Source organism: Mustela nigripes, chromosome 16, assembly GCF_022355385.1.
Source record: "Mustela nigripes isolate SB6536 chromosome 16, MUSNIG.SB6536, whole genome shotgun sequence".
Taxonomy (NCBI): Eukaryota; Metazoa; Chordata; class Mammalia; order Carnivora; family Mustelidae; genus Mustela; species Mustela nigripes.
This window is the reverse complement of record NC_081572.1, coordinates 58274005-58296959: the sequence shown is the minus strand read 5'-3', so window position 1 is coordinate 58296959 and position 22955 is coordinate 58274005. Positions and strand designations below refer to the sequence as shown.

General features: G+C 53.4%; 1 protein-coding gene across 2 annotated transcripts; it reads right to left on the bottom strand.

Annotated features, from left to right (window-relative positions):
- Window positions 1-354: 354 nt before the first annotated feature.
- Window positions 355-11528, bottom strand: LOC132003299 (asialoglycoprotein receptor 2-like). Of its 2 annotated transcripts, none has more exons than XM_059378637.1 (10): window positions 11437-11528; window positions 11112-11291; window positions 10645-10896; window positions 6511-6627; window positions 6213-6308; window positions 5576-5647; window positions 5351-5437; window positions 5118-5263; window positions 1619-1725; window positions 355-1403 (listed from the first exon to the last, which is right to left on the bottom strand). In XM_059378637.1, exons 3-10 carry the CDS (start codon window positions 10751-10753, stop codon window positions 1247-1249), a joined length of 891 nt encoding a protein of 296 aa, XP_059234620.1. In that variant the 5' UTR covers window positions 10754-10896; window positions 11112-11291; window positions 11437-11528; the 3' UTR covers window positions 355-1246. The 2 variants fall into 2 exon arrangements, with proteins under 2 accessions (XP_059234620.1, XP_059234621.1); XM_059378638.1 differs by having other exon boundaries at window positions 10645-10891.
- Between the last annotated feature and the right edge of the window lie 11427 nt (window positions 11529-22955).

The following is a 22955-nucleotide window of genomic DNA, read 5'->3' as shown; positions in this document are numbered from 1 at the left end:
TCGGGGAGGAGATGAGCGTTGGAACTAGCAGAGCAGATTGGCCGGGCCAGCTCCGTTGGCTAAAGCCCAGACAGGAGCAAGAAGACTGACCCTCCCAGGAGTAAGAGAGAGTCCTTCCCACCTGACCCCTTCACGCTGGGACATGGGCTGTCTTCCTGGCTTGGGCTGCCGCGGAAACACCGCTCTTCCTGGGTCTGGCTTGCTGCCTTCACAGGAGCTACACCTGTACTCTCCTGGGTCTCAGGCTTTGGACTCAGACTGGAACTGGGGTCACCAGCTCTCGGAGGTGTCCTGCTTGCCCGCGCCCCTGCAGAACCTGGGACTTGCCACCCTCCATAACCGCGGAGCCCACTCCTTGTTAAAGATCTCTTTAATAATCGCACATACACAGACAGATCGTGCTGGTTCTTTGGAGGGCCCTGACTAAGCCAATGGCCATGAAATAGTTAAGTCTGGGAGAAGCGGGAGGGTGAGGAGCATCCTGTATGAGAGAGAAGCATTTTTTAACTAATAAGATCTATTACTTTTGCAGCAAAAATAAAACAACACTAATTGTTTAAAGAACCTCTTAGTATCGGCTTCAGAATGATTTTGGGAAGTGACGTTTAGAGGTGGAAGCGGCATGACAACCTGTGCTGGAGAAAGGTCTAGATCTCTTAGGGGTCCAGAAGAGGTGATCCCACCACAGACAGGATACAGCATCTCACCAAACCCCGTTCCCTTAGTGAGCATCTTCTGCAGCCTCCTGTCAGCCAGGCCACAGCCCCTGGGGTTAGGGGGAGCCTCACTGTTCCCCAAGACTTCTTCTGTGGGAGACCCCATGGGGCTGGGGGTAGCGGCTTCCCATGGCAGCCCCCACCTGCTGGCCCAGATGAGCATCTCTGCTCCAAACTCCCCTCCCCTCCCTGACCCATGTCCCTTGGCATGGGGTCTCGAGGAGCAGCTGTCTAGGACAGAATCTGTCCCCCCTCTTCTGTGCTCCCCACACCTCCCAGTTGCAAACGCCCAGTCCACAAAACCTTAAGTCTGAGCGCCTTCTTTCCCTACTCCATGGAGCGGGCTGAGGATTATAATGATGACGGTGACTTGGCCGAAGGAGGCAGGACCTCAGTGTCTCCAGGGGTCTGGGATGCTTACAGCCCCCCCCTCCGATCCGTCTTGACCCCTCCCCTCTATTTTTCCTTTCTTTAAAATCCCCACTCTGGCTGCAGAGAGCTGGGGGCGGGGCAGGGGGCGGGGCGGACCCCTAGGCCGTAATGTTTCGCCTCATCTCGCACACCCAGCGCTGCACCTGCTTGCAGAAGTTGTCGTTCCAGCGGCCGTTGGTCCGGAGTTCCGCGCAGTCTTCGCCTCCACCCACCTCGTGCCCCTGCCAGTCATCGGGCTGAGTGGCCGCCCAGTTCCTAGGAAGGCAGGACGGAGCTCAAGCTCCCAGCCCTACCCCTGCCACCCCCACCTCAGAAAAGCACAGCGGAGGAGGAGGGGTTCAGGGAGCAGACGCAGCAGCCTAGGAGGGAGAGGGTTGGGGAGCCTCATGGGGGGGGTGGCAGTGTCTTGGGATGAAAGACCAGGGGGCTGGCCCCAGGCCAAACCAACAAGACAGAAGGAGGCCACTCACTTGTAGCTCTGCTCATAGTCGGTGCCGTCCACCCATTTCCAGGAGCCGTCGCTGTCCGTGAGACCTATCCAGGCATCGAAGGGGTTCGTGTGTTGCATAATGAACTTCTGCAAAACAGGCGGGGAGGAAGGTTCTGGTACACTGAATGTCCATGCAGGCAGCAGCTACAGCTGCCTCCGCCTTGTCGAGCTCCCTCTTCCCCTAGCCGAAGAGTCCGCTCCCGACACAACTATTCTTGCTTTTTCTCCTGGAACTGGAGCGACTGCTGAGTGGAACTGGGTGGGGCCACGCCTCATGCTAGGTGCTTTCGGAAGGTTATCTTTTTCAATCCTTCCAGAGCTCTCTACATTGGGTGGTCTGGCGATTCGCACTTCACCAAAGCAGTTGGTCAAGCCCAGGAATCCCAGTACCGGGGTTCATGACCGCTGTCCCCTGACCTGGCACCCCACCTCATTCCCAGCGCAGAGCTGCTACACCGGACTCCCATCTTCTGGCATCTTCTGCCCATGACCTCAAACTCTTGGAGTCCTGACTCTGGCCCCTGCTGCTCCCACGAACTCCAGAACCCATTGTGGATCTCAGCTTCGCTCGCCTCTCAAGGGCAGGTGCCCCTGGTCTGGCTTCTCTGGGTAGCTGTGCTCTCTGGAGTTTTGCCGGGCGGGGGCTTCCAAGCTTGGACCCGCTGCCCAGAGCCCCATTATGACTTGGCTACATTGGGGTCCACAGTCTGCTGGCAATGTGCGAGGACAGTGTGGTGGTGGCGGAGGAGATCTCTGAGACACCCCCCAGGACTCATGCACACACCCCCAAGGACAACACACCCCCATGTGGCTTTCTCTTACAGAAGGGACTGAAGTCCCAGGGTGTGGGAGGGTAGCAGTGGGAGGGTATAGAGGAAACCATGCTTGGCTTGACTAACATACAAGCCAAGCCCTTCCCTTGGACGGCGTGTACAGGGTCTGCAGTCCCATTTGGGGGGAAATTTCCCAATTCCATTCACTTCCTAGAGATCCGATCATGATCCCGGACAACCTCACCGGAGCACAGGTGTGGCAGTACCCTCGAATTCTAGAATCCTGCCAACAGGACAGTGTTTTGTGCCCAAAGAGCGACCCTCAGAGTCTGGCGGGCCTGGCTCAAAAATTCAGAGGACTCAACAGAGCCGGAGGGAGAATGCCAGAGACCAGATATTCTATTTGCTGCCACCTGCTGCCCCCACCCCCTCTTCCCATCACCCCTGCAGCTGAAGAGCTGAACAGAGTACAAATCACCAAACTTCCGGGGGCTATCCAGCTCTCTGTGGTGAAGACAGAGGTGGGGGGATTAAATAGTGCCAGGTATCGGAGAAGATGGCCCTGGAGAATTCATCTTCCCCATTCCTGGGTAAGTAACAGGCAAGAAAGAATTGTGCCCATTTATAAAATGGTGGCATGGCGAGGGCAGGGATGATCAGGAAACTTACACAAAATCAAAGAGGAGACGGATGATAGAAAATATCAAAGAAGACATCCAAGAAGAAAGAGAACACAATGATAAGGGAAGGGAAGCAAAACCCAAGAGAAAGATTTGAGCCACGCGAAAAAGCCCAGGGACTCAGCAGAAAGCAGAGTCTGGGGTGTGCACGACAGGCTGGAGGACAGGACTACAGCACAGAGGGACAGAGAAAGAAGCGCAGGCTGGTGGCTGTGGACAGGACATGGCAGAACAACGTCTGGATGACCCATTCATCCAAGAGACCGCACAAGAGAAAAATGTTCAAGTATTTAAAATTATATTTGAGGGGCGCCTGGGTGGCTCAGTGGGTTAAAGCCTCTGCCTTCGGCTCAGGTCATGATCTCAGAGTCCTGGGATCGAGCCCTGCATCGGGCTCTCTGCTCAGCAGGGAGCCTGCTTCCTCCTCTCTCTCTGCCTGCCTCTCTGCCTGCTTGTGATCTCTCTCTCTGTCAAATAAATAAATAAATTCTTTAAAAAATAAAATAAGTAAAATTATATTTGAGAATTTAGAAAACCTACATTTACTAATTTAGAGGATACTTCTGGCCCTGGAGGGAAACCGCAGAGAGAAGGTGCAACACGGAGATATATCTGGGCGAGGCTAATGAGATTCAGAGACAGAAAAGACTCCAACTACTCGGGCAAAATGCTTGCGGAATCTCAGAGAAGAGAAGGAGGCATGATAAACTTCAAAGTTGCTAAGAGACTAGATCTTCATTGCTTTCTGCACTAAAAAAGTAAGAATTCTGAGATGGGCTAAGGGTGTTAGCGGATGGTGCTGGAGTGATTCTGTTGCAACACGAGTATCAAACCAACACACTGTTCCCTTGAACTTCCGTGTTCTATGTCAGTCACATCTACGTTTTTAAAAAAAAAAAAACAAGGCTGGCGCCTGGCTGGCTCAGTCACTAAAGCGAGCCACTCTTGATCTCAGGGTCATGAGTTCCAGCCCAGACTGGGCCTGGAGCCACCTTACCAACAAACAAAAAGCAGGAGACCCATGAAGAACACACGAGGACTGGTTTCCTCATCTTTCGTACGGAAAATTGTATGAACTGTTCGATTTTCGGAAGCCGATACATTTCAGCCCATCCTTTAAAATGATCGAAGTAATCGCTAGTATGGCCCAAAACAAGCTACATCTAGTTCAACATATCGTAGGGGAGAAAACAAAAAGAACACATCTCACACAGCAAAGGCGAGAAAAGAAAAGAATATCGACAGGGGGAAAAAAAAGAAGAAGAAAAAGACAGGCTGGAGATGAAACATGCCTGTTAAAAACGAATGCAAATGAAAGACACATCTATTAAAAGAGAAGAGGCTTCGGTTTTTAAAAAATCAGAAACCAAACGTATTCACAACCCGCAGGAGAAATCACGTGCGCGTGCACACACACACACACACACACACACACAGTTTCCTTGGTCCCCTCATGTCTCTCTCCCTCGAAGGGGTAAGAGTGGCCGCCCCCGTGGGGCCATGAGGGTTACGGGTTATTTTACGAAAGTGCCTGGCACAGAGCAAAGCCTCAGCCACTGTTACCATCACATCCTCCTTTTCTGAAAAAATGCCCCCTGTTATCCTAACAGCTAGGCTGTCCCCTGTGAACTCTGCTGTTCAGGCTTGTGGCCGGTGGTGGCCATGGGCAGGGGAGACCTGGAACGCTTTGGAGGGACCCAGTAATCCGAGGTAGGCGTGTCCCTGGGAATCCAGCCCACTGCGTCCCTTGCTTCCAGGGGCCACTCGCCCACATCCAGCACGAAGGGACTGAGCTCTCCACCCAAGCCCACGGCCCTGCAGCTCGTTGCTTCTGGAATTCTGACCCCCCCCCCCACGCCATCCCCGCCTGCCTCAGGTCACCTGCTCACCTGGCTCCTGCCCCTTTGCCCTGAGCTCTTGGCCTTAACAATATCCCACATGCTAGAGTCAGCCGAGGCTTCACCATGAACTCCCGACTATCCCTTTGGTTAGAGACCGGGAAGAAAGCAGCCTGAGCCCGGCCCACCTGCTCCTCCCGGGAGTTGATGACCACCAGGTGCGCGCTCTCCAGCCGGCAGTACCGTTCCGCATCGGCCCACGTCTTCCCGGAGTGGGAGAACCAGTAGCAGCTGCCCTCGTACTCCAGCCAGTTGACGGGGCAGCACTGTGTGCCTGGCGGACAGGGGGCGGGGACAGGGAGGTGAGACGCAGTGGCGGCGGGCGCAGGCGTACTGCGGCGTGGGTCCCCTCCGTCCCTACCGTTGCTGCGCAGGAAGGCCATCTGACAGGTGAGGATGCGGAGGTCCACCGGGAAGTGCTTCACGTGCAGCAGCAGGGCAGCGTGATCTAGGGCACGGCACGGTGGGGGGGCGGGATGCGGGTGCTGCGGAGCCCACCTGCTGGGACCCCACCCCACAGGGCGAGCCGGCCTGGGACTGGGACACGCGGGGTGCACACACCGGTGGGGGGGGGGGTGTCTCTGACCTGCTTTCAGATCCTTCTGCTGCTTCTCCAGCTTGGCCTCCAGAGAGGTCAGCTGCTGACCGGCACTGCCCCCTGAGGAGGAGGAAGGCTCATCCATTCTCCCACCTCTGCCTCCTTCACTCCCCTGCATCCTGCCCACCCGAGCACCTGGGGAGGCCGCCCCACCCTCCGCCCCCGGCCTCCCCACTCGCCCCCAACCCTCGGGGGCCTCTGCAGCAGGTCCCCGTGTTCTCGGTACAGAGCCTCGCTTCGTTGCTTAGCGCAGTGCCCGCCTGGGAAACCTGCCCTCACCCGCCTCTCTGCCCGGCCCTCACCCCTTCGCCCCTGCCATGCCACAAGGGGTCACACTCCTGAAATGGAGGGTGGGCTTTCTCACCTCCTGGCTTTGTGGATTCTGTTCCCTTTACCTGGCACCAACCCCCATGGTTTTCACCCGCCTAGTCATCCTTCCAACTCCGTCCACCCAGGGGTCAGCATCCCTGGAAACCTTGCCCCACTTCTCAGGCTGGGTTCCCGATGGCCCAGGCAGCCCGCACACACCCCTCCTGCAGACCCCACGCAGGCGCCCAGCATGCAGCGCTGCAAAACCACGCGTGCAGATAAGCTGCAGCCGCTGCGGCACGGAAGCCCCACGCACCGTGGAAGAGAAGGGTGCTGATCTCCGACAGGACCCCGTTGGAGAAGTGGGTGAAGTTTTCTTTTAGGACCCGCAGCTCCTCTTGCAGCTGTGCTCCTGGCCAGGAGACAGGGAACAGGACAAAGAGAGGAGGGCTAGTCCCACTGGACAGCTCCAGCCTGTCCATGGCCACCCCTCCCAGCGCTATCACCCCCAAGGTGTCCCAGCGTTGCCCCTTTCCGCTCCTCTCTGAGCTCTGTGAGCTGTTGGACCCCTCTCACTCCGCTCCCCCCGCCCCGCTGGCCCCTGCGACCCTCACTTTGGGACCCAATCACGCAGATGGCCACCAGCAGCAGGATGTTGAACCCGAGGACGAGCAGACTGAGTCGGAACGTGGAGCAGACGCGCTGCAGAAGGGCAGGGCCCCGAGGCCTCCCTGCAAGGCAAGGGGTGTCAGAAGAGGGCCCTGGGGAGCCGGGAATCCCAAGAGGGGACATATGGGAGCACCCAGGGGCCAGAAGTCTGAGGAAGCACAGCCCGCATGGATAGCAGGAAAGTAGACTGGGGAGAGGTGCGACTTGTGGCAGAGTCCCAGGGCTTTGACCCCAAGGGTCAGGCATCACACACACGTGCATTTGCACACACATAGACATGCACACACACCAACACAGGTGTGCACAACACAAAGTTCATGGCCCACGATACTCACATCATCTGTGTGCAAAGCCCGCGCCACACCTGGAGGCCCCAGAGGCCGGCACCATGTTCTTCTTGCAGTCCATGCCAGGGCCCCTCAGACACTCCCAAAGCACAACACACCCCTCATCCCTTCCGTGCGGTTCACTCCGCCGCAGCTGCACACCGCTCCCCAGGATCCGCCTTCCCACCCCTGCCCTGTCTCCCCTCAATTCCCTCTGCCCTGGGGCCTCCAGAACCCCCAGCTCTGTGGCCAGCTCTCGCCTCTAGCCTCAGCCTCCTCACAGAAGCCTCTCCCTGCCCTCGGCCACTGGAACCTCGACCCCTACACACACGTGCACATGCTTCTCTCATCTCGCTGTCACACTCAGTGCCGTGCACACAGTCACTGAGTGGCCACACTCGTGGCCCCCCAAACGGCCTCTGCCACCTTCGCTTTGGGACCTGATCACACAGCCGGGCCCCACGTTGACGCAGAGAGACCATGTCTCTGACACATGCACTGCCTGCTCCCCTCTCTGCGCACAGCCTCCCCTGTGCACACCCTTCCCTTCACACCCTCTCCTCCCCGCGCATCTCTCCATGCAGAAGCCCACCCTGACCACAGTCTTCCCCACCCAGCCAGGGCCCCGTGGCTGAGTCCGACCGTTCTCTCAGCCGTGTCCCGCTGCCGCTGCCCTGCTTCCCAACCTGACCTATGATCTATAAACCCCAATTCCAGGCCGCCCGCACCTCCACTCTGAAGCCAGACCTCCTTTGGTTGAGCCCAGCCGTGCCACCAACTGGCTCTGGGATCATGGGCAAGTCACTCGACCGTTTGGTGCCTCAAATCTTCTCATGTCCACTTCTAGTATCTAAACTAGCCAGACTCGGGACACCTGGCTGGCTCAGTGGGTTAAAGCCTGTGCTTTTGGCTCAGGTCATGATCCCAGGATCGGGCTCTCTGCTCAGCAGGGAGCCTGCTTCCTCCTCTCTCTCTGCCTGCCACTCTGCCTCCTTGTGATCACTGTCTGTCAAATAAATAAATAAAATCTTTTAAAAAAATAAAAATTAAATAAAAGTTAAAAATAATAAAATAGCCAGACTCACAGACAGAGTCTGGGAAGACAGAAGTCGCTGTTCTATGGGTATGAAGTTTTGGTTATGCAAAATGAGGAAGGTCCAGACCTCCACCGCTCCATCCTTAACACCCGCATTGTCTCTAACCAGGTTCTATGGCACACAGAGATGCTGGTGAAGGCAGCAGGACTCATGCTGGGTATTCTTACCACAGCTTTTCAAAATGGGGGTAAAAGAGTAGCGACCTGATTGGACTGTCCGGAGAACAAAATGAGGTCACACATAAAAAGCACTGGCCAGACAAGTTGGAAGGTGAAAGGTTCTGCCAGACATGGAAACATGGAGGCTAGATCACCCTCTCCACCAGAAACAACTGAGACCAAAACAAAAACAAAAACAAAACAAAACAAAAAAACAAGAACAACAAGAAACCCAGACAACTACGAGAAGCCATCTTTTTCAAGACACCTGAACTGCAGGCAACAAAGGGCATGGATCCCTGAGAGATGGGGGACAACCCAATAAGCCTGATGGTCCCCTGGCCACTGCTAGGGGAAAGTTTCCAGCTGGGCAGCGGGGAGGGAAATCCAAGCAGAGCCCCGCAGACTCCCCGAGCTGAGGAAATGGAACTGAGAGTCTGGGGAGACCACAGTGGCAGAGGTCATGGGACAGTGTGTCAGAGAGGAGAGAGCTGCCCATAGAATTGGGGAGGTCTACAGAGGGCTCCCCCCATCCCAAGGAACTGCTGAGTACTGACCAACACAAGCATGTCAGCAAAACTATCCCAAGCCAGGACAAAACCAACCCAGAAGGGCTGGGGAACAGAGCCTCACACTCATACAGGTCAGGGAAAGGTGCTATGGGGGAGCTTCGGACCACCTAACAAATCATAAAAACAGGGGCACCTGGTTCGCTCAGTCGGAAGAGCGTGCAGCTCTTGATCTTGGGGTTATGAGTTCAAGCCCCAATTTGGGTGTATAGATTACTTAAAAAGTTAAATAAACTTAAAAAAAAAAGTAACAGCTTTTCTTTAAAAAAAAAAAAAAGTCATAAAAGCAAAACAAAAAGGATCAACCTGATTCCATGTTGCTTGACGGCACCCCAAACAAAGCTGGAGAGTATCTAGAGGGATACAAACATATCTAGCACACAGAGCGGTAAAATTCACAATGTCTAACCCACAGTCGAAGATTACCAGGCATGCAAAGAAACAGGAAAACCCAGCTGGTACTGGGAAGGTTAATAAATGTATCAAAACACCCAGAATGGACACAGGTGTGAGAATTAGCAGACATGGGACTTTACAACAGACATTGTAATTGTATGTTGTTCAAAAACACATGTACAAGTCAAGGAAGATACTCAAAAGTCCCAGGTTGAACTTCTAGGCTTAAAAACTACAATGTCTGAAATGGAAAATACATGGAGTAGCATTAGTGGACGGTTAGACGTCAGCATAGACACAGCAATAGCAACTATCTAAAAAGAAACAATGAAAGAGAAAAGATTTTTAAAAACAACAGAGGGAGCATCCGTGAACTCTGGGGCCATGAATCCCAGCATAATTACATTTCTGGAAGGAGAAGGAGCGGGGGGGGGGGGGCAAAAAAAGGGGTTTTGAGGAAACAGTGGCTGAAACATTTCCATACTGGTGGAAAGCCCAGGCTTCTCAAGTGCTGGGAAAAGCAGAAGCCTGTCTTGGAAAATCAGGTGCCCCAGTCTCCTGCCTTGCGGCCCATCGGGTCTTTTGGGGTGAGCTCTCCCCGCTCTGTGAAATCCAAAACCTCTTGACTCTGTCCAAGCCTCCTGCTTAAACTGTGAATCCTCTCGCCCTCAGAAGATCCGACATCATTCCGAGAGCTAACCACATACCAGGCATCACGCGGGCACTGAGGACACATAGGGAGTGACTCATGTGGCCCCTGGCTCACTCCCTGGGAAAGGAGAAGCTGTGGGTGAGAATGCCTGGCCCCCCTGCTTACCTCACCCTAATCAGCACCCACCCGCCCCTACAGCAGTACCAACCCTCCTGCTGTGTGCCAGCCTCGGGCATGAGGGCCCCCTTCCCAACCCAGGGTAACCAACCCCCCGCCCTAAGCTCGGAGCCCCAACCCCCTGGTCTCCATGGAGCCTCACTCCATCACCAGACCCCCTCCCAGGCTCCTGGCTCCTGCCCCTCAGCCCAGATCTCTCTTGCCGGAAAACATTTCCTAGATACTTGGAGCCTTCCTTCGGGACTTGGCTAGGGAAGGATCTAGGCAGGGTGCTTAGAGGAGTGGGGGTCTCCTGGGAACTCTCTGTGCCCCTCCCCCATCCACCAACCTTCCCACATACACACTGTCCTGCCTGCACGTGCTTTCCTTGCACACACAGACATGCGCACACACGTGCACATATATGTGCGCACACACGGCACACACATGCACACACACGTGCACACACGCTGCTCAGGCTGGGAGGAAGGAGGACAGAGTCATCGTCATCTCCAGCCTCCAGTGTGCCCTGACCCTCAGGGCAAACACCTTTCCCTTGGATCTCCAAGGGAGAGGAAGGTGAGGTCAGGGGACCAGCAGAGGAGACAGGCCTCCTCTACCTAGAGAAGCCCTGTGCCTTGTCTCACCTGAATGTGACCTCAGAGGGACAGAGAGCGATCCACAGCCAGACGGAGGGGAGCAAAGCCCCAGAAACGGACACTTACCTACGTAGAACTGGTCTCCTCTCCTGGGGTTGTGCGCACGCGGGCCCGGGCCCTCCCCTCCAGGCAGCTGCTGGTCATTGTCCTCGGTGTCCGGCTGCCGGATGGCCATGCCGGGCCCAGGGCTGGAGCTGGTTCGGACTGAGGCTCTAGTTGCAGGGGCTGAGCTCGGAGCTGAGGCCTGTGCTAAAAGGCTGCTTCAGGGAGAGGCCGATGATAGGGCTGGAGGTGAGCAGGCCGAGGCCACCACCTGGGCTGGGTCAAAAGGGGGAGGTCAGTTTGGGGCGGAAATACAGCTGGGCCTGATCCTTCTCAGGAGACTGCTCAGGGCTTGACATGGCCAGGAGCCTCCCTTCCATACTCTCACGGACCGAACCACCCCCTCCTCCATCCAGCTCCCGCCGTCCCCGAACTAGGGTCTCCTCATTACCTGATATCCCCAGCCCCACCGGCCGCCCAGCCCAGGTTACCTGTAAGAGGTGCGGAGGACTGACTCCTGGGTCCCTCGGGTGGCCTGGGCCCCAGGGCGAGGAGGGGCTAGGGCGAGAAGTGGAGCAGGTGGCACCAGGAGGGGCCGTCCCCGTGAGGTCCCTGAGCCCGTGTGTCCTGGCGTCCGAGTGGTTCTAACCTGGCGTTTCCTGCCCCCAGGACTTTGGACAGTAAACAGAAGTGGAAACAGGGTTGGAACTCGGGCAAAGCATGGCGGGGGCGGGGGACACGACGGTCTCTGTTCTTCCTAGAGAAAGGGGTCTCCTGGCCTGCCCCGCCCACCCTCACGGCCACCTCGCTCCTCACCACACAGTTCGGAGGGGTCCAGGCCAGGAGGGGCTGGGGTGCAGGTCACCTGTCCCCCTGCCCCTCCCCCGCTCTCCCTCTCTGTGCCCGGATTTCCCGTTATTGCTGGTGTCTCCAGATGTCCCCAGCAAGGATCCAAGGGGCCGGTTCTCTGCTCTTGCCCAACATGAGGGATCTGCAGCCAGGCTCCCCAACTCTGGGCGGGGTCACCTCGCTCTCCCGGGAATAAAGCTCCTCGAGTGCCCGGAGCTTGCGGGGAGGAGGCAGGAGGCAGCCCTCCCTGGGCCTAGGGATCCGACCTCACCAAGCCCCTTCCGTGGCCCTGGCAACATGAACCTTCTGACCCTTGCCCAACGGCTGCTGGCCAAGGGCAGAGTTTCTCCTCTTCAACAAAGCCTTCGTGCTGAAAAAGGAATGAGGTGCCTGTGTGTTCTGGTGGTAACTTTCTGACACACACAGTAACCCTCCGTGAAGGACACAGGCACACACACTTGTGTGTTTTACTTTCTTCTGAATCTCCTAGTTCATGGTGGACACTCAACGAGTACTTACGGCAGGAATGAGGGAGAGAACGGAGTCTCACGTTATTGACAGGAGGGTTTCCGTCCAGCAATGTTACCTTTGCTCCTTGCGTCCTAGTTCATGACCAGCTGAAGGGAGTTTCCCAGGCCACTACTCGAAGTCTGGAAAACACTGCTGGGAGTCCCCGGTCTTGGCAGGTTGTGGTTTTCGTTCCAAGATTTATTTTATTTTATTTTAAGATTTTATTTATTTACTTGATCAGAGTATCAAGATCACAAGTAGGCAGAGAGGGAGACAGAGAGGAGGAAGCAGTCTCCCCACTGAGCAGAGAGCCCGATGTGAGACTCGATCCCAGGACTCCGGGATCAAGACCTGAGCCGAAGGCAGAGGCTTAATCCACCGAGCCACCCATGCGCCCCATGTTCCAAGATTTAGGTAAGAGCACACCAAGTGGATTTTCTGCTGTAGGCCAAGGTTGACTGACAGCCATGTGGACATGGAGGGTTCCTCACTGGCCACACACTTCAATGGAACTGATTCCGAGTTGCAGGGTTCGATCCCCATACCCCCTCCTGGGAAGAGAGAGCAAGGACCATGAGAGACATCCTCTGCCTCCTTCTCTTTCTCCCTGTTTGAAAGTCAGCATCTTAATTTACCAAAAGTCGACATAAACATTCTGAAGGTTTCATATGGTCTTGTCCTTTTTTGGGTTGGTTTTTTCTAATTTGGGTTATGGAATCCTGTTTTATTACTCCTGAGTTCATGATACGCCATCTTCTCCCATCTCTTGTCCTACTTTCCGTCCTCCATCCAGTTTCCCAAACCAATTCTACTCTCCACAGGCAGCCAAAATGGCGCGCTTGCTTATGTGACAGTGTCCGAAGAGGGTGGCCGTCAGCTTCCTCCCCTGCCGTACATGCAAGTCCCACCACCCATCCATAGCTAGAGTCTGCTTTCCCTCCCCTTGCATCTGAGCTAACGGCATGACTTGCCGTGACCAGTAGAAAGTGCTAGAAGGGACACTCTTGCCAGTTCTGGGCCAAGCCTTCAGAGACCCGGAAGGTTCAGCTTTCAGTCTTGGACACCAGCCACGGGCTTTAAGAAAGTCCTGCTCTCCTGCTAGACAGAGACAGAGAGACAGAGAGAGACCACACAGAGGAGCCCTGAGGCCCAGGGACTTCTGGGAGCTCCCAGCCCAGCCCCGCCCAACCGCTGAGTGCCCCCAAGCGTGTAACCCCAGGACAATACAATGTGGGCCACCAGGCCTCGCCCTGCCCAAATTTCTGGCCTCCGAGAATCTTAAGAAATGATGCGTAGTCCTTTATTTTAAGCCACTGACATTGGGGCTGGTGTGTTATGTATCCATAGGTAACACAAAGCGTTTCTATGTCTCAGTAAGAAGCATTCTAAAACACAGAGTGGCTTTTGTGTGTCTCTGCTCTAGACGTAATCGGATCTCCCATAAACCTTTTGTTCCTAAGCTTCTTCACCCAGCAACAAATGTCTAAGATCTGTCCATGTTGCTATTTGTACATCTGGCTTGTTGCCAGGAACCCATGCGTGGTAGGCACTGGCATGGATCCGTCACGGTTTATTTCCGCGATGCCCCGGTCATGAACCCTAAAATGTCTCCTACCCCTGGCCACCACTGCGGTCAAGGTTCTCATGATGCTCCCATGAAGACCTACACGAGAAGTTCTCCTGGAACCATATCCAAGAATGAAATCACTGGGTCCCAGACAATTCCTCCGCCTCGTTCCAAGCACAGGCACTTTTTTGTATTTATGAGATTGTATCCACAGTATTATTTTTTTGTAGTAGTAGTCTTTGCTCCCTTTCTTTGCTTGCCTGGTCCTCTGCCTCCCTTACACACCCCCTCAGAGCACCGTCCATCCCTGCTCCTTCTATGAGAATATTAATAAGCCAGAAATTATCTTTCTGTCTTCTCTCTGCTATAAAGGCTTCATCATGTTCCTGGGTGGCTCTGGAGGAGACCTTCCCTGCAAAGTCCACCCAGGGTCAATTTAACGAATCACAACTTCCCAGCTGCTGCCAGTATTCTGCTGTCCTCCTGCTTTCTTTTTCCACATTTCTAGAGAAGAGGGGACTTGGACACTTCCTCCTCTCTGCGCTAATCACTTGGGTTTCCCCTTGTGTGTGTCACTTTCTCATATCTATTTTCCTCTTGGGTTCCTCTTGAACCCACATCGTGGATTAACCAGAATTTCCAGTACCTTCTATTCCAGATACTTGTTCAGAGAGCAAGAAAGATCTTTCAAAAATAAAAAAAAAAATGATAATAATATTGCTACTAACTAAAAAGTTGTTAGTAGGAGCTTTGAGAGATACATTTTCAGAAAGTTCCAGAAAAAGAGAGGGAGAGAAAGGGAGCTAGAATGACCGAAAAGACAAAGTCAAAAAGAAAAAAATGAGGAAACAGCTAAACTGGGAGACTTTTTTCCCTGGCCTCATGTTTCTGTGGTTATTTCTCAGCAGGGAAAGTCTCTGCACCTCCCCCAGCCCCTCACTCCCACGCCAGGGAGAAAGCCTGCCTTGGGGAGCTGCTTTCCACCCACCGTGTAATCCGCCCTCTGCCCGGGACAGCGGGGGTGGGGGCACCTGGCCACAGGGCCGACAGGGCTGCGTAGTTTTTGGATGAAATCTTAAATAGTCCTTTTGATTTAAGGTTTGCTTTGCTTTGTTTTGTTTTGTTGGTTCCTTGGTTTTGATGTTAGGTTTTAAGCCAAATCTACCTTTCACTGCTGATCAGCAATAAAGCGAACATTCTCTGCTGGTTTGAATCTTTGCAGGAGAACAGGGTCTTCTGTAATTAGCCCCATAGGACCTCCACAGGTAACATAAAGGACCAGCGTGGGGAGCCAACCTCCCCCTCATGGGAGTTCTAGTAGGAAAAGCAGGAAATCGAAGCAGGAAAGTTACCAAAGAAATAATGCAAGAAAGTTTGTTAGAATTAAAATGTTAAATTAAATGTTTTTTAATTTTTTAATTAACATTAAAAATGTCAAAATTAAAATGCTCCAATTTCAGATAAGCTATGAATGGCTCAGCTTTCCACTGAAGAATGACCCAACACGTACCGTCGTGAAATTTCAGAATCCCGGGGACAGAGAGAAAGTTCCGGAAGCTGCTGGAGAGGGAGAAAAGTCACCTACAAAGAAACAAGGATGAGCAAGGATCGCACTCATCAGCTGTTACATTCAACCCTGGGGGACGCCACTCCAGTGGTGCACGCGCTCCAGCTTCCTGCAGAAATTGCCTTCATCCAAGAACAGCAGAGTCAAATGACCATTGGGGTAAGAGAGTAGAATCAGCCACTTCCAGACCTGTCTTTGCCAGAGCATTTACCTCCTACCGCCCCCATGTTGGGAAATGCCATGGAAAGTGAGGGAAGAACCCAAAAACAAGACATGCAGAGCATGTCCATTTCAGACTTTTCCATTATTCTCAGATAAAGTCTTCCACAACTCTTTCTGACTGTCTGCCTACGGGTGAACACAGACCAGTGAAATTCAAGGGTCTGTCCTTGAACATGCAAGTCGTCCTGAGGAACATGGGGTCAGCGGTGGCCGAGTCTATCAAGCACTGAGCGGGTTCCTGGCAGGGCTGGGTCTGAAATGAATGAATGGAAGGTAAAGGAATCCATCTTCAGCCCAGCAATCAAGCCCGAGAAGGTCTTCTCAACCCTTCCATTGCGCAGAATTCCATCTACTCAAATCTGACCGCATAAAATGTGCACTGGGTGACATGAGATTCAGGGCATGGGAGCTGGAACTCGAATCCTATTTTAGCAGCTAGAGCAGGGGCTCAGAACTTCTCCCTGCGGCTCCAGGCCCCTTCTCCCAGCCTCAGAGCTCCGACCAGTAAGATGCCTCCGCCCTGGGTGACACGGCACGGTGAGGCTCTCCTCCAGGGAAATACATCGGAAGCCCAGGAAGATTTGAAACTCAGGCATAAATGACAGAGTAAACCAAACACATGCTATTAACGGTTCTGTGTTAAATGTGAGAGCGGTCCGTGTTTGGTGTTATAGTGTGTGAGGGAATTTTGTACACCAAAGAATTTGAAGTGAGCCTTGGGATATCAAGATAAAATCTAAAACCAAATACTTGAGTTTAGATTTGTGGCTTCAGTCGAAAGGTGTAAAATAATCTGACGGCATCTGTCACAGTCTTGGAATTGTTTAAGAGACCTGGAGACTCATTATGAATATTTAATAATTTAACGTATTGGCTTAGGTCATGTTTGCTGGGTCAGGCACTTTTAAATACAATACATGAAGTTTGAAATATTTAAATTATTATTTAATGTATTTAAATAAAATACATCGAGTGTTTAAAATGTTTCTGAGGGGGCACCTGGGTGGCTCAGTGGGTTAGACGTCTGCCTTTGGCTCATTTGGCTGAGGTCATGATCCCAGGGTCCTGAGATCAAGTCCTGCACTGGACTCTGCTCAGCACAATCTGCTTCTCCCTCTGCCTGCTGCACTCTTATGCACACTCGAGCTCTCTCTCTCTCTCTCTTTCTCTCTGACACATTAATAAATAAAATCTTAAAAAAAAATTCACCTTGATGGACACCGGGTGGCTCCGTCGGCTGAGCATCCAGCTCTTGGTTTCAGCTCTAGTCGTGATCTCACGGTCAAGAGACCGAGCCCTGTGCCAGGCTTCTTGCTAATCGCAGTCTGCTGCAGATTCTCTCCCTACCCCTGCTTGCGCTCGCTCGCTCTCTCCCCACTCTCTGTCAAATTAATTAATTAAATATTTTTAAACCAATTCACGTCGACATTAGGGTGCACAAGCAATGTGATGGGGAAGAACTAGGAGGAGGCAGTGACAGTGGGGAGAAGTGGACCACAGGTAGGTCTCAGAGGAAGACCTTGACTGAGGGCAGAACAAGGGGACCTTGGGCGTGGCTGGAAAAGTGGGTAGGTTGAGTGAGGCAGGAAGACAGAAGAGGCATGGATTCATCAGCAAGGTGGAAGAAGGAACAGGAAAAAGCCCGAACTGGGACATGGTGTGAGGTGCCTTTTGGGCCCTGAGGTGTAGATGGGGTTCAGGGTGACTCACACTCACCCTGGTCCCCGAGAGCTCCTGCCAAGCCAGCCCCTCCCTGGACACTGGCCCTACCAGCCCAGGCTGGGTCTCCTTCCCAGGCCCCTGCATTTCAGGGTGTGGGGGCACTGTGACAGGGAGTTCAGATAGGAGTCCGCCCCTACAACCTCCAACAGAGCCCCTCCATGCCAGAAACCCCCAGCGGTTTGGACCGTCCCCCGGGATCAGGACACCCCTGTCTGACTCACCACCTTCACCTGAGGACAAGGAGGGGGGTAAGTGTTGCTAAGGGGACACAGACGCTCCCACGGGGTCACAAGGACGCCAGGAGCCGCAATGGCTGGAATTGCCCACGCCCTTGGGGGTATTAAAGACATAAGATGTCAAAGAAGCTGGGAGCATGACCATCCCTGGGAACCTTCCTGGAGTCTTCAAACCATGGTGCTTTCTGTCTTCTCAATGTGGCCACAAGATCCTGTGGGCCGAATGCACCGACAGGGTCCCGGTGATGACGCCGGATGCCCGAGGCGCACAGCTCAGCGCCCGTGCAGGGAGTACAGGAACGAATGGGGACAGGCCTGTCAGAGACACGCACGCTCCCTTGCAATGAAGGAGGACGTTCAGGGCGGGTTTTCTGGAGAAGCCAGTGGCTCAGCAGCTCGGCTGCCCTTGGGGACCCCAGTCTGAAACCTCAGCCTCCCGGCTTTCCGCGGACATCAGAGCCGAGCAGACTCTGGATCTCTTGCCACACCGTCTAGTGTCCATTGTCATGCATTTGCGTTTGTTTTAATATAAAAGTCACTGTAAATATTACTGAGTCAGATGGAATCTCCAGGAGGAAAAGAATGCACCTGACGCATTACTACGTAATAACACAGTCGTAATAGCTCAACGTCTGTCGGGAGCTCGTCATGCGCCAGGCCTCGGAGGACATTCCCTGCACCCATGACTTCAGTAGAGCCTAATAATGGCCTGGGGAGAAGAGCAGACTGAGGTTTAGAGAAGTCGAACGACTTCCCTATAGTCACTCACAAGCCGGTGGTAGAGTCAGGGTGCAGTAGGCGATGCCCTCGGCTTATGCATCCCTGGGGTGTGGGGCTGGGGCGTGGGATGCAGGGGTGCATCCATCCACCAGCGTCCCCATCCTTTGTTAGCTCGCTCTACCCCGCCCTGCAGGGACTTGGGCAGAAATCATGGGTGGAGAAGGGGAGGCTGAATTCCAGCCTCAGAGGCCCTGGGGAGACCACATCTCCCCGTCCCGGGCTCCCTCTTGTCCCGGGCATCCGCCCTACATGCTGTGTGGACGGGACCCCACAGGACCCTTGAGATCCCAAACCACAGAGACGTAGGACCTTTGGCGGTCTTGCACTGTGCTGGGTTTCCACCACTTGGAGCAGCACCGGGTACACAGGAGGCTTTCAAGAAATGTTAGTTGAGGGCGTCTGGGTAGCTCAGTGTGTTAAGCCGCTGCCTTCGGCTCAGGTCATTATCTCAGGGTCCTGGGATCGAGTCCCGCATCGGGCTCTCTGCTCAGCAGGGAGCCTGCTTCCCTCTCTTTCTCTCTCTCTGCCTGCCTCTCTGTCTACTTGTAATCTCTCTCTGTCAAATAAATAAATAAAATCTTTAAAAAAAAATAGAAATGTTAGTTGATCTGAGGACTTCGGTTAGAGGAGGCATTCTTGTGTGATCGTGGTAGGAAGAGCCCCTGAGCTCCCCCACCTGGCCAGGGGGCACTGGAACGCGGCCGTCTGTTCGGCACCTTCTGCTGAATCTGGACACATGAGCCAGGAATGCCAGGCCAAGGGGTAAACCCAACAGAAATGCACCCCTGTTCTCACCAATCACATGTTCAGTGTCCGTGGCAGCACTCTTCCCGGCAGCCAAAAGCAAGAAACGCCCCACATGCCCTCGGGCAGCCCAAGGATAACTATCTGGGGTGTCTTCACATGGTGGGACACTGTGGGCAACACATTTGGGGGACTGTCTCCCTGGGCAAAGAACGGGAGAAGCCAGAGTCAAGGAGCACGAACAGGGGGTTCCATTTACTCAGGGACAAAAAGGGGCAACACTAACCTATCCTGCTCGAAGTCCCAGATGGCAGCCCTGATTAAATGGGCCTCCCGGGGCTGGTAATAATCTTCCCAGATCGGGTTTCTTGTTGCACATGTGTTCAGTTTGTGCAATTGGATATGCATGTGTGAGATCATATATATATACACATATATATGTATATGTATGTGTGTGTGTATATATATATATATTCCCCCCTGCTCCCGTTTCCTGACACAGGGCTCCTGAAACCCTTGTAAACCCCTGAGTGGCCAGAACACAGGAAGCCTCGTTCGTCCTGTCAAGGTGACTCTGGGTGGACTCCTGGCCGGCTCCCGGCTGGGGCTGACCCACAGAAGGACGGACAGGACCGGAAGCTTGGAGTTTTCAGCCTTGACCCCCTGTTCCCCAGGGAGGGGAGAGGAGCTGGAAACAGTTAAAATCGATCCTGCCCATGTGGGACGCCTCCATAAAACCATAATAGTCAGGGACTGGGGGCTTCCGGGCCGGGGAACACATCCACCGGGGTGGGGGGCGGGTGACACACCCCAGCTCCATGGGGACAGAAGCTCCCGTGCTCAGGACCCTGCCAGACCTCGCCCTGTGCACCTCCTCCTCCAGCTGCTCACCCGTGGCCTTCATTGCGTCCTTTAATAAGCTGGGAACTGTGAGCAAGTGTTTCCCTGAGTCCCGTGAGCCATGGTCACTCACCAGCCAAACCCAGGCAGGGGATGGTGGGAACCTCAGATCTCAAGCCCGGGGTCAGAGGCATGGGTGGTCCTGGGCTTGGGCTGGATCTGGAGGAAGAAAGGGGCAGCCTCGAGGGACTGAGCCCCTGACCTGTAGGGTCTGATGCCACCTCCATGTAGACATCCAGCAGGTGTCACAGATTTGCTTGCTGTGGGAGGTGGGGGGAACAAGACACCTCCACCCACCTGGGGACCAGGAGTATCAGAAGAACTGGGGTTTCCCCTGCATTTCTGTAAAACTTCTTTCCAACCCCCTTAGAGGCATCTCAGTTCCTTTGCGGGGGAGGGCAGGACTCTCACCGTGAAGAAACTGGGTCTGTCTTCCCAGTGTCTCTCAGCTCCCAAGACGTGGGATGACAGCGCCACCTCATGGTCACAGCCGCGGGAGGCTGTGGGAGGCTTCTGCGGGAACCCAGACTCTCCTGTCACACACCTACTCTTTTTTTTTTAAAGATTTTATTTATTTATTTGAGAGAGAGACAGTGAGAGAGAACATGAGCGAGGAGAAGGTCAGAGAGAGAAGCAGACTCCCCGCAGAGCTGGGAGCCCGATGCGGGACTCGATCCCAGGACTCCGGGATCATGACCTGAGCCGAAGGCAGTCGTCCAACCAACTGAGCCACCCAGGCGTCCCCCACTCACCTACTCTTTAAGAGCATGTCTCCCTCCCAAGAAGAGAAGCCAGACTTCATAAACGGTCCGTGGTCATTCTTAGAGCTACAAGGTTTCAATCATTGGCAACTTTTTCCCTCTGATCATTTCTTCATTTGCGTTCACTTGCTCTAGCTGGAATCCTGCACTTTCCGGTTCCTCTGGGACAGATGGATCACCAATGTGTGAAAAGTTTGCAAAGACCCGAAGATGTCAGGCCACGTGATATCAAAAGGGTTAGGGTTAGGGTGATAGTTTCTCTCCCCCGTTCAATCCCAGGATCTGTGGGCCTTGGGGTCAGAAACCAGGACAGTGGGGTTTCTAAATTCTGAGCTTGTAAAACTTGGTAGAAAGAGGTCCCTTGGGCTTTCCTTCCCACGAAAGGACCCAATGCACCCTGCAACTCCTGCCAGACTTTTGCTTCCTTTCTCTTAGGAAAAGTACTTTTTTTGTATTTGCCTTTCTCCGTCTGGCTTCTTCCACTAAGCATAATGCCTTCAAGGTCCAGCTGTGTTTTTACAAATGGCAAGACCAAAAGTCTTCATTGTGTGGAGGCTGAGAAAATTAAGGCCATCCCACCTGAGTTTCGAGTTTCGCTTTAGCACGAGTAGAGCCATCTCAGCTTGGGCAGCCATCTCAGGCCCAAGGGCTGAACTTTCCCCTACTTTACTTTAGCTCCAGGAACCCCCACCCTGCTTTAGTTCCAAGAAAGTACCCCACCATGCAGCACCCAAGCAACAGCTAATCAGCTTACTGCAGAAAAGTCTGAAACTTCTCCTCTTCCCCCCCAGGCCTCTTGTAATGACCCACAAAAACCCTGCCTGAACTAGCCTCGGGGTCCACGTCCCTACTCCGCTGTGTGGCGTATACTTGGGCCCAAGCTTAAGCTTGTCAAATAAACCCTCGTGTGACAGCATCGGTGTTGGCTCCTTGGTGGTCTCCCCGATATGAAAACTTGGCCATTACAATTGATTTGAGGAAATGACTTTCTTTTAAACACGCAGCTGCATAACTTACGAAAAATGCAAATGTCTGGGACGCCTGGGTGGCTCAGTCCGTTAAGCGTCTGCCTTCAGCTCAGGTCATGGTCCCAGGGTTCTGAGATCGAGCCCCGCCTCGGGCTCTCTACTTGGCAGGAAGCCTGCTTCTCCCTCTGCTGATGCCCCTGCTTGTGTTCTCTCTCTCTCAAATAAATAAAATCTTAAAAAAAAAAAAAAAAAAAAAGAAAGAAAAAGAAAAATGCAAACATCCCCATTGGAAACCACAGTAGGTTTGTTGTTCTGATGTGGAATTTGTTTTAAGTGATTCTAACGTGTTGTAATAAGCTAATTTAGGTTTAAACGTGTTCCTCGCGGCCCCTCCCCCAAACCAGAAAGTGCTGATAAGGAAGAGTTCGCCTGTTCTTAAAACAAACCTAAGGTTTTATTCTACCAGTGGGAACATGATCCTCCATTTTTTTGAGGTCCTTCGGTGTTTGCAATCAAAATACAATTAATCAGGCGAACCAAATGGCCTGTTTGTTTAAGGATTTAGCACCTCCCTTGAACAACAAACCATATTGTTTCATCACAACTGTCCTCTTGTGAAGGACATTAGAATGTCTTCATTTCATTCCTGAACAGGATCCAAGACAAAGAATGCCAGTTGCAAGATCAAAAAAAAAAAAAAAAAATCATTGTCAATTGGATTGAATTTGAAAGAACTCATTTGGTGTTTCATGTTTGTGAATTGTTCTCTCCCCCCACGCACCCCGCACAAAAGCAGAAATGGAGGCCCCTGCTGAGGACGCCAGTGGGAGCACCCAGCGGTCACGGTCACCCATGGCAGGGAAGCCTTCGGCCCCAGCGGGCAGAAAAAGGCGTGGAAAAGAAGAAAGAGATGACAAAATCCAAGTGAAAGTTAAAAGCCACTTCTGCTCCTTTCACCCAGGCCTTTCTGGGACAGAGAAACAAACCGCTAAAAATACAACAAAAGCTCTCGTTTGATGGGAAAGGCCCTCCTCCGCCTTCTGGCTGGGGCAGAGTGGTCCTTATGGGATGGGGTCTTCAGCAGCAGGAAAGAAGGAATTTCTCCGCCCAGAAGCTGCAGGGGTGGTCCAGAGGGGTCCTGAGAGGGGCAAGTTCACGGCCATCACTCAATGCGTGTCACTGTTCAAAGCAGTGATCCCGTCACTCCCTGGCCTTGTCTGCCCAAACCGGAATTCGTTACTATGGCTCTTGCGGGAAGTGGTCCTCCCTTGTGGAGTTTTGCGAATTCGTCCTAATTTGGGCACACAGGAATGTTTGTTGGTGGGTTTGGTTATTTCGCGGTGTTGCGGTTTTTCCGGGGTGACGGCGTGTTTTATGGGCATCCACGTCCGAGGAGAGCAATCTCTGTTTGCTAGGGCTGCCCTGAGCGAGTAGCACAGGCTGGGGGGCTTGAACAGCAGAAGTGTAATTCCTGGGCATCTGGGGGCTCAGTCTGTGCAGCATCAGCCT

Bases quoted from the DNA above. Each gene is read 5' to 3' on its own strand.
- LOC132003299 (XM_059378637.1), bottom strand. From the start codon at position 10,753: ATGGCCATCCGGCAGCCGGACACCGAGGACAATGACCAGCAGCTGCCT. The intron at 5,438-5,575 runs GTCAGAGACACC...GCCGTGCCCTAG, and splicing joins GCAGAAGGATCTGAAAGCAG to ATCACGCTGCCCTGCTGCTG. The intron at 1,404-1,618 runs GTGAGTGGCCTC...CTGCCTTCCTAG, and splicing joins GACTATGAGCAGAGCTACAA to GAACTGGGCGGCCACTCAGC.